The sequence below is a fragment of the Orcinus orca genome, chromosome 8 (assembly GCF_937001465.1).
Source record: "Orcinus orca chromosome 8, mOrcOrc1.1, whole genome shotgun sequence".
Classification (NCBI taxonomy): Eukaryota; Metazoa; Chordata; class Mammalia; order Artiodactyla; family Delphinidae; genus Orcinus; species Orcinus orca.
Genome location: NC_064566.1, coordinates 37,370,686 through 37,381,500, shown reverse-complemented (window position 1 = coordinate 37,381,500; position 10,815 = coordinate 37,370,686). Strand labels below are relative to the sequence as shown.

The 10,815-nt window shown below is 52.9% G+C and overlaps 1 protein-coding gene across 1 annotated transcript; it reads left to right on the top strand.

Annotated features, from left to right (window-relative positions):
* Positions 1-5,402: 5,402 nt before the first annotated feature.
* On the top strand, positions 5,403-10,708 carry TMEM86A (transmembrane protein 86A). Its single transcript, XM_004263907.3, has 3 exons — positions 5,403-5,643; positions 7,758-8,022; positions 8,395-10,708. Exons 1-3 carry the CDS (start codon positions 5,623-5,625, stop codon positions 8,829-8,831), a joined length of 723 nt encoding a protein of 240 aa, XP_004263955.1. The 5' UTR covers positions 5,403-5,622; the 3' UTR covers positions 8,832-10,708.
* The last annotated feature ends 107 nt before the right edge of the window (positions 10,709-10,815 follow it).

Genomic DNA, 10,815 nt, shown 5'->3' with positions numbered 1-10,815 from the left:
AGCCAGGACCGGGCAGGCCCAGCCAGCCCTCGATGTCCCTGCCTAATTTTCTGGTCTTGGAGATCTGAGGACAGAGGGGTGGGGTGGAGGTGGGAAGCTGAGGCTGTGGTCATTGTATCAGCCTCTCCTGCTGGACCATGAGCTCCACAAGGACAGGGAAGGTCTGTTTTGTTCATGTCTGTGGTCCAGATCCAGCCTGGCCTACTGTAAGTGGTTAATAAATACCAGTTACATGAATGAATGCTTATATCTGAGTGAGGTAACTAGAGGAAGAGTCTGGTCAGGGGAGTTCATCTGTCAAGATGGGGTCTTTGAGAGGAAGAAATAGGAGGATCTGGTCTGGCCTGTTATCCTAAGACTGGTCCTTAAGGAGCTGATATTGAGGAGAGAATTACTCATTCAGGGTCCTGGGGCTTGATGAGTGGGATCTTCTAGGTGTTTTTATATTTGTTTGTTTCTCAAAAACCATCCTCCTGCTTAACCCCCAGACTCTTCTCTTTTATTGTTTCTACTTCCTCATACTAACTTCCCAACGCTGAGGAAGGAACCACCCAAATGCACAACACAGAGAGCTCAGGGTCTGGGTGGAGGTGGGGAGGGGGGAGACTGAGGTTGTTGCTGAGACAGCTGAACTTGGATGACCCCAATACAAGGACTAACTAAAACACTTGGACTTCACAGAGTTTGGAAGTCTAGAATCTTGGGTGTTGGAGGTCATCTAATCCCATACACCCCACCAAAATTATGAATCCCTCCTGAGGCATCCCTGTTATTGAACTCCATTAGGAGACCCTTGATTTGGCAGTATTACAGTTAGAGAAATCCACTCGTGTCTAAGGTCTAATGATGCCCCTGTCAGTAAACAAAGGAAACAAAGGAAAGGAAAGAGGAGTAAGAACCCATGTGTGTCGGCCCCAAGCCCAGAAGCCAAACAAAGAGCCCAGAATGTCCTTAGGGACACTGACCCACAAATTATCTCAAGACAGCATTAAAATTTAGCCCTTGGGGCTTCCCTGGTGGCGCAGTGGTTGAGAATCTGCCTGCCAATGCAGGGGACACGGGTTCGAGCCCTGGTCTGGGAAGATCCCACATGCCACGGAGCAACTAGGCCTGTGCGCCACAACTACTGAGCCTGCGCGTCTGGAGCCTGTGCTCCGCAACAACAGAGGCCGCGACAGTGAGAGGCCCGCGCACCGCGATGAAAAGTGGCCCCCGCTCGCCGCAACTAGAGAAAGCCCTCGCACAGAAACGAAGACCCAACACAGCCAAAAATAAATTAATTAATTTAAAAAATTAGCCCGAATGGAGGGTCTGGAGAGTTTTGTTAAAATCTTTGTCGTTTTCCTAAAGGCTCCAGGAGCAGACCCTGCATCCCAGGCTACATCAGCTACTCTAGGGCTCACCTGCCTGGCCCAGGAGGGGTCCAGCAGGACAGAGGCATTCTGGAACCAATGTCTTCAGAAGATGGATTACACTGGGATTTGGTACCCCTAAGTGGACTCCTGTAAGCAGAGAGAGCAGGAGAGACCTGCAGGAATGCCCTGGGCTGGGGTTGGGAGAATGGACCCTCAAAGCAGACCATAAACTGTTGGAGCACACAGTCAGGAGTGAAGGTGTGTCATTGTCCTGTGCCCTCAAAGCTTCTGACCTACTGCAATAAGGAAGCAGAACCACCATCTGTCACCTGTTCTGGAAGGAGGGAGCCAAATCACAAATACCATAGATCATTTGTGTAAACATATGCTTCTCTGGGTGTGTCTGTCGCCTCCCCTGTGAGTGGACTGGAGGTGTCAGAAATATCCTTGACATATCTGTTTACCTGTTTACCTGTTTCCCAGTTCTCCTTCTTTACCCTTAAATGTCATGACCCCCAGGGCTTGGTCTGGTCCCTCTTCTCTACTCCCTCAAGACCTCCCTGGTTAACTGCATCCATATAGCCTTCAGAATGGCAATGGCTTCCAAATCTATACCCTCTCTTCACCTTGGTCCTGAGCTCCAGATGTGTATCCAGCTCCTCCCAAACGCCTCCACTTGGCACACACATTCAGCTCACTTCTAACAACTCACCAACTCACTCCCCCTGCATTGCTATCAGAACATCTAAACTTGTCACACCCTCCTTAGTATTTATTCACCATTGTCTGATTTTCCTCCCCAGATCTCCAAGTGGGGCAGGGGTGGGATGGGGTGGGGTGGCCCTGAGGGCTGGTTAGAAGTGTTCTGGGGATCTGGAACAGACATGTAGAAATTAGCTGAGATTCAGCAGCAGGTCAGGAATCAGGTAAACAATGGATTACGATGCCAAGTGGGGCAAACCAAGTGAGCAGAATATATCCCAGGGCAAAATCACAGCGGTCAGAGGGAGCAGGCTACTGGTGAGAAAAAGCCCCACAAGAGGAAGCAAGGCAAGCCCAGAATGATGGTTGGTCACCATTTCTGTGTATCCTCCATGTGTCTGGTGTGTAAGAACTGAAAACAATCAGAGAAACTGATTTCTTTTTTTTTTTTTAAGGAACAGAAGGCAACTGGCTTCCAGTCATCTACTATGTTAAGTCCAAACTCCCTAGCAGAACATTCAGATCCTTTCTGACCTGGCACATTCTTACGTCTCCAGGTTCACCTTTTTCACCCCCCAGCTCACTCCAGTACTACAGGCATTTCCCTGTATTCAGTGTGTCTCTTGTGCTTCTATGTACGTACGCAATTCCCTCCGTCCTATGCTGACTGAAAAAAAATGCACAACGTGAGAGTTGTGAGTTGAGTTATATGTGGGGAAAATGAGGAATATAGCCTGGGAGACAGCGTCTCAGATAGCTCTGAGGAACTGCTCCGAAGATATTGGGGGGGGGGTCAGTATTATATACGATTTTAGTGAAGGGACATACGTGTAATCAAGCACACATTTGGGCAGAGGGTTTCTGCGAGTCACGAGAAAGTTGTTGCTAGTCACAAGGAGCAGATGTCTCTGTTAATGATTTTAGTGCTTTTCTAGATATGAGGGATGCAAGAAATTGGGCTCATAAAATCTTCTGAAAATATCTAACTATCTGAAGGCCTGTTCTGCCAGTTTTTCCCAGAGCACAGAGGGCCTCATTCCTGATCTCCACCCTGAACTCCTTTCACGGTGTGTGGAAGGTCAGTGACTGCAGTGGCTAGTGACTTTGTAGAGGCAGAAGGCAAGTGACAATTTTGAGTTGGCACCTAGAACATCATTTTCATTAGTGTCTACTCAGTGAAGACGAACTCATCTTTGTAGATTTAGCCCCAGCTTTCTCAGCTCTTCCAGGCATGCTGAATGATTCTGACATCTTTTTGATGTCACAGGAGACATATCTTCATGCCTCAATTATTTCAGTTGCCACACTCCATAATTACTGTTTACTTGCCTGCCTGAACTGAACCCTGTGAGGACAGAACCTACGTATATTTTTTTCTTTTGGCTGCACCACGCGGCCTGTGGGATCTTAGTTCCCTGAACTAAGCCTGAACTTGGCCACTGTCTGAGAAGTATCTCTTAGGTGACAGTAAAGGGTTTGGCTAGAAAACTGACACATTTGCACATATCTTCTTGCCCAATTCCTCCATTTTACTGATGAAAAAACTGAGGCTCCGAAAATGGAGTGATGTGCGCAGTTATATATAGCTAGTAAGTCACAGAGGAGGAAGGACTAGTACTAAGTACAGTATTTTAACTTTTAATCCAGTGTTCTTTCCAGGCAGCACACTTTGTAGGAGTGTATGTGTGTGTGTGTGTGTGTGTGTGTGTGTGAGACAAAGCACTTGGGGCAGCAATTCTAGTCTCCCATTCTGGTAAGGTGAATCTCCCCACAGTAGAACACGCATAGTTCAACCTTGGCCACTGGGACTCTGTGTAGGAAGAGCCTGGAGGGGATGAGGGAAGGCTGGGGGTGAGCCTCAGTCCCAAGCCTTGGCTCTCACCCTTATTGCTCCTGGCTCTGAATCTCTGTTTTTCAATTCTGTCACTAGAAGAGGGCTGCTCCCTCCTCTGAGAGGGTGTCAGGTGGACAACACAGGCTTTAGGGAAAGTAGGCAGAGCCCAAAAGAAAAAAGAAGAGGCCCATTGTGGGAGGGGATCTCAGTCTGTGGGCTTCTCCCCAGCCAGCACAAGGAGGGGTCCAGCACTAGGGTCTCAGTGTCATCATGATGCTAAAATTCCTTTATGGCTGCTAATTAGAACTAAGTAGGGCTGGTTACTCCACCCCAATTCCCAAAGCCTGACACACAGCTACTTCCCTTCTATGGCAGATCAAAGACCACCGGGCCATCCTTTAAGATGTATCTGAAATCTCCATCTCCAGGAAGACCCCTCTAGACTTAAATTTCCTGAAAGCAGCAGCCCTTGCCCTTCCCAATCCTACACATGTTGGGCTTGGGAGGAACCTTGGAGAACATCCACTCATCTTATATATGAAGAAATCAAGGCCAGAGAGGGGAAGCATGGAAGTGGCAAACCTGGGACGAAGTCCCAGTCTATTTGACTGCCTACCATTTCTCTCATGTAATTCCCATGATTCTGAACATGCTTGGTTCCAAATGTGCCTGTGTACTTTAAGTCTGTGTGACATCAACATTAATCTGCTTAAGTTGCATTTTTGGTGGAGTTAGTTCACACTCCTTTGGGTCCTTAAGTATGCTCAGGTCTGCCTGCCTATCATTCCTGGTGTGTTCTTGTGTGTGTTACAGCTGTCTCTGAGTTGTGAGAAGTGTGTGCCTAAGGGCAATTGAGTAACTGGGTTTATCATGGGTCTATAGGATGCTGCATGCCTACATATGTGTCTCTTTTTACCTTGAAGGATGTGTGTCCATCTGTGGTTGTTCGTTTTGTGTCCATGTACTTGTTTGATGCCTAAGAGTAATTGTGATCCTGTGTGTGTTTGTGCATATATGTTTGTGCATATGTGTTTGTGCATACATATGTATGGGTCTATGGGCTGCTACATGTCTCTTTTCATGTAGAAAGTTGTACGTCTGCTGACCATCGTGGGTCCATTTGGATGTGGGTTTGTACACAGTGAAGGCTGTGGGTCTAATTGTAACTGTCCGTGCGGACTGCATGTTTAAAGGCTGAAGGGAATCTGTCTTTGCCTTTTATCCCCGGGTTATGAGAAAAATGTGTGTAGCCGTGTGACCAGAGCAAGAATGTGTTTGTCTCTCGGCCAATCTCCGTCCTCACCCAGGGCCTGCGGTCACGGTTACTTTCCAGGATGCCTTGGCACTGATTCCCAGATGGGCGGGACCTGCAGGGCCCCGCCTCCAGCCACCAGGGATAGGCAAGCCTCTCTACCCTGGGCAGTAGCGGCCGGGTGTGTGGGTGTGAGGGTGTGGGAGTGTGGGTGGGTGGTGGGCGGGGTCTAGCCCGCAGCACCAGCCATCCTCACTCCTCCCGCCCCCCACCCCCGCAGCCGACTCCAGCCTGCTCATTGGCCGTGTCTGCAGTGACGTCGTGGGGATCGCAGACAGAACCCTCAGCGCCCGGCGCGCGGGAGGTGTTGTCCATCACTGGGGCTTTGTTACGTCGTCGCCTCCTCACCTGGCTGCGGGCGCGTCCTGGCAGCTGCAGCCTGGAGCCGGGTGCCAGCTGCTGCGGCCGCCGCCTCCGCCATGGTGTCCCCGGTCACTGTGGTGAGTGTGTGAGCGAGCGAGCCAGTGTCCGGCGCGGCCACAGCCCACCGGCCTGGGGACTGGGCTGCGGGAGGCCAAGCAGCCGGGGACTGAGGAAGGGCAGGGATCCCGCGGCGGCCCGCGTCCCCAGGCGGGAGTCGGCGCTGTCACGGTCCGCCGCATCCCAAACCTCTGCACCCTTCCTCCGCGCGCCCCCCGCCGGTCGGAGGGAGGGAGGAAAACAGTGGGCACGTGACTCGGAAGCGTGACTTTGTTGATCGCTGTGTGTCTGGCGCGGGTCGGCTGGATCGCTGCCTGGGAGAGGAAGGGGACGGTAGCGGACCGCAGGCTTCTGCGTGGGCAGACCAGAGCGAGGCGTGGGAGAGGGCGGGGGAGAGCAGGAGGGTGACTGGGACCTCCTGGGAATCCTGTTCCAAATTTGTTTCCTCCCTTTCCTCATCTTATAGAGAAGTCTGGGGCGGTGCAGGGCACGCCTGTGAGTCTAAACAGCCTTGATAACGCGCTGGAGGAGAAGAGGTCGTTCTCTATTGACACCCCTTGTTCAGACTTTCTCACCTGAACCTTTGTCTCTCCCCCGCCCCCCTCCTCCTTCTAGTGCTGGGTTCTCTGTGACTATCAACACCTCCCCAGCTGCTACTGCTGTTTCTCCTTCTAGGAAACATGGGGCTGGGGGAGGGGTGTGGAGTAGATGCTTCCAAGGGCTGGCAGGTGGAGGCTGGGGAGATCTGGGGACTGTGAGGATAAGCCGTCCCCTCCTCTGCCCGTGTCCCTGCCCTGACCAGCCTGCATGGGGGAATCTCCATAGGAAGGAACTTAGTCATCTCTTCTCACTGTTCTCACCCCTGGCAGAGCCAGGGCAGGCTTAGACCCTGGACCCACCATCTGCCTCTTCCCAGCCTCCTTCATCACAGCCTGTTCAGTCCCAGGTAACCAGGGACTGAAGGTCTGAGAGTCTGAGTGTGTACCCAGAGCCCTGGGCTAGGCGGTTCACCCAGCCAGAGGCCTGTCACTTGGGGCAGAGCATGAGTATACCGGAAACCTCAGCTGCTCTGAATCACTCTCAGAGCCCCAGTACCAGAGGCCCAAGAAAAAGAGCTTCAGGGGATCACAGATTCAGAATATCTGCAGCAGCCCCCTGGTGCCTGCATGGCCTTGGACACAACCTTTCTTTAGCTGCCCTCCCCCCTAATCCGGCTGAGACCAAGTCAGCTGCTCTAACTTCCCCATCTCAGTTCCTCATCTCCTCCCAGCCTGACTGCTGGCTTCTGATCAAAAGCTGGGAAGAGAACCTCTCCCTCCCCTTCCTGCCTCTCTTTCTGATGGGCCTCGAGTTGCTGTTATTCTCTGGGAAATGAGGCTGACTGACACCCTCTCCAACCCCCCAATTCCTGAGATTGCTGGTATTTCAGGGACAGTTTTCTTGCTCCTAACTCATGGGTCCATATATCTAGGCAGCATCCCTGTCTCCTCTCCTTGCCCTTGATGGTACCTTGAGGCTGGGGCAGCTGGAGTGGAGGCTGAGTTTGCAGACTGGCCAGGGAGAGAGCCTGTGGGGGCTGAGATGGTTGACGGTGCCCACACATTCCTGGCGCTCACCTGGTGTCGCTGGGCCTGTGTCCTGGCCCTACTGCTGAGGATCACGAGTTGGCCAGTTGTGGCGTCTCTGTGATTTCCTGCTGTCTCCACTCTATTCCAGACAGCTGGGGGCTGATGCTGGCAGAGAGAGGCCAAAGGGGCTTTGGGGAAGGAGAGGGAGGGGGCAGGAAGGGAGAAGCATTGGGCTGCAGGATGGGACACTATTGCAAAGTCTGTTTTCTGTGCAGTGAGTGACTATTCTGGTCCTGCCCCGGGGCCAAGAATGGATGCAACTAGCAGGGACAGGGGAGCCCTTTCTCTTCCTAATCAATTAAGCCTCAGGGTAATGATGGGCTTGTTCACACTCTGCTGGCTGCTTGGGGCAGGCCAAACTGGGTTTCTGTGTGTCAATCCTCTCTGCTTGGGCGGTGGGCCTGTCTTTGGGGTGGATGCCTGGGCTGAGGGTGCTGGCTCTGAGCCCCGCTTTGGGCTTCTGAGCTCCCACGCTCTGAGTGCTGCCCTTGTCCTATGTCCTCCAGGTGAAGAGTGAGGGACCCAAGCTAGTGCCCTTCTTCAAAGCCACTTGTGTGTATTTTGTGCTCTGGCTGCCCTCGTCCAGCCCGTCGTGGGTCAGCGCCCTCGTCAAGTGCCTGCCCATCTTCTGCCTCTGGCTCTTCCTTCTGGCCCACGGCCTGGGATTCCTGCTGGCCCACCCCAGTGCCACCCGCATCTTTGTGGGGCTCATCTTCTCTGCTCTAGGTGACGCCTTCCTCATCTGGCAGGACCAGGGCTACTTTGTGCACGGTCAGTCATCACAGTAGCTACCTGGGAGGAATCCTGGGGTTGGGGGCTAGAGGACCCTGGGGGGCCAAGGATTTGGGAAAGGGAGGTTTTTTTTAAAAACAAGAATATGGGGAATTTGAGGGGTTCTGTGGCCAAAGACTGTTGGGGCCCCTGTCGGAGGATGACCCTGCCGGTGATACAGTGATCAGTTCTGGAGTGCCACAGGAGAGTCGGGGAGGGTATCTTTGCCTTCATGGATTTCTTCCCACCCCTGTTACTCTCAGAAGAAAGCTCCTGGGTTATCCCGAGCACTCTACTCCTACCCCCGCCTCCTGTCACTCGTTATTCGCCTGAGCTTGCCTTCAACATCCCATCATCCCCTCTCACTTTTAGGTCTGCTGATGTTTGCTGTGACCCACATGTTCTATGCCTCGGCCTTTGGCATGCGGCCACTGGCTCTTCGGACAGGTCTGGTGATGGCAGTACTGTCGGGCCTGTGCTATGCCCTCCTCTACCCATGCCTCACGGGTGCCTTCACCTACCTGGTGGGGGTCTATATGGCCCTTATCAGCTTCATGGGCTGGCGGGCTGTGGCAGGGCTACAGCTGGTTGGGACTGCCTGGCGCTGGACTGAGCTGGCGGCGGGCAGCGGTGCACTGCTCTTTATTGTCTCAGACCTGACCATCGCCCTCAACAAGTTCTGCTTTCCTGTGCCCTACTCACGGGCCCTCATCATGTCCACCTACTACGCCGCCCAGATGCTCATCGCCCTGTCAGCTGTCGAGAGCCGGGAGCCAGTGGAAAACTACAGACTGAGCAAGGCCAAATGAGGGGCCAGGTGCTCGTCACCCCTCTCTGCTCCTGGCGCTGGGGTCCAGAACCTGGGAACCTGCAAGAGCTGGATCAGGATGGCTGAAGTACCAGCCTGGGGCAGCAGGTACCACCTGTGAAATGTACAAGTTTGAGGGGATAAGCAGCAAAAAGGATCTTTCTAGCAAAGCTAGTGGTCCAGGACAATGCTGAGAACTAAAAAGAGCCAGCTTGATGCTCCTTGCTGGAGCCAGAAGAAGATATCTCCCCACCTGTACCACCCCATCCAGACTGTCAGAGCCCCTCTGGAGGGCCATGGTGCTCATCCTCTCAACCTCCCCTACTTCTACTAGGTGGAAGAGTCTAACTTGCCCACTTCCAGTCTTTCTGATTTGCACAGAGTTGAGGGAGGAGGGGAGGAGTCTGTGCTGAGATGACCCACGTCCAGGGCTTGAAGCCCCTTTCACAGGCCGCTAGTTGGGAAGATTGGATGGGGTGGAGTCTCCCTTTCCCACATCTATCCTTGTTACTTGAACAATCTTAATCTCTAAGTGTTGGGTGGGAAGGTGAAGGGGTGTCTATCCAGGTAGGCAAGACTGGGGACTACTTTGGCCTGGGAGTTTGGGGTACCAAGGGTTCAAGTTGGTCCCATCTCTCAAAGGCCGTCCCAGAACTCAGGCCCCACACCACCACCCTCAGACCCTATCCCCAGGGCTAGGGTGAACCACGCCAAAGGAAGGGGCCAGCCTGTGTGTGCATCTGTATGTGAGTGTTTTGTGTGTAGTCTGTCTCCCAGCCTATCTATATCTTACTCTGCCAGCTGTCTCTGACCTGCTGTGTGTCAAAGTCTTTTAGGGAGAGGGCCTCAGGGAGCTGCTGAGGGGTTGCTGAGCCTGGCTCAGAGAGCTGGGACGCCCCCCACATACACACCCACTCTCAGGTCTTTCCTCCTTGCCCCTTCTGCACTGGGAGTGAGAGGAGGGGGCTCCAGTGACACTCTAGGGTCATAAGACCCGAGGCACATTCAATGCAAGGGGAGCAAGGATGGGACAACTCCATCCTATTGCTTGTGTGAAAAAAAATAAAAAATACCCAAGGGCCATTGGCTGCTCTGCTTGTCTGCCTGTGTGGCACGTGCCTGTCTTGCAGAGGTGGGGGTGTGGGGCATGGCACCAGGGGCCCTGGATGTCCTCACAGCCTGGGTCACAGTCCTGGCCGGTGCATCTTGGCGCCAGGCTGGCTCCCTGGCTCTGTTGACACTGCTGGTTGGAGCTTGTCTCACTTGCTGGTCACGTGTGTGGGTGAGGATGTAGATCAAGAGGATGGGGGTTGGGTAGTATTTGCCACCGTCCAAACTTGACCTTGATGCACTCCCCTGTGCACAGGTGCCCAGCACCTTTGGTGACTCCTAGTTACCCAGTGTCCTCTACTGCTACCCAACTCCTCCCCTCCCCACCCCAGACCTGCCAGCTGCTCCAAGATTCCCTTCAAGCATCTCCTTTCTTCCTGGACTCTGGGCTCAGTTGAACAGCTGGGAGGAATGAGATTAGATTGTCTGGTTCATACTTTAGATGTGAAGCCCTGGCAGAATAATGTGTCAGCCCACTCCAGGGGCATTTGCATCTTAATGGGCAGTGCCCTCACCCAGAAGTAAAAAGGGAAGCCTTGGGTGGTGGTGAATACGCCATCAGTAGAGGGGTTGTACAGTTGTGGGGATGTGATAAAGACACTCAAGCCCCATATGGGTGTTGAATGAATCAGTGATTTTCAAACTGGGGTTTTTACAGAGATCCCTGCTAGTGGGAGCTAGCAAAAGAATAAAGTAGAGGAGGGAGGCTCAAAGACCCCCTATCCTTGTTTCAAGTCCAGTAGGTTCTTAAGAATTTTTTTTTTTCAAGGAAGGATTTTCTGCTGCAAAACATAAGTTTGAAAGCCGGCAAGCAGGATGACCAATCCGTTCTAGCTTTCAGATGCTCTAATTCTCAAATAGTGGGAACCCCAGAC

Excerpts from the sequence above, each read along its gene's own strand:
- TMEM86A (XM_004263907.3), top strand. The coding sequence starts at position 5,623 with ATGGTGTCCCCGGTCACTGTG. Across the intron at positions 5,644-7,757 it reads TGGTGTCCCCGGTCACTGTG|GTGAAGAGTGAGGGACCCAA; the intron begins GTGAGTGTGTGA and ends TATGTCCTCCAG. Across the intron at positions 8,023-8,394 it reads CCAGGGCTACTTTGTGCACG|GTCTGCTGATGTTTGCTGTG; the intron begins GTCAGTCATCAC and ends TCTCACTTTTAG.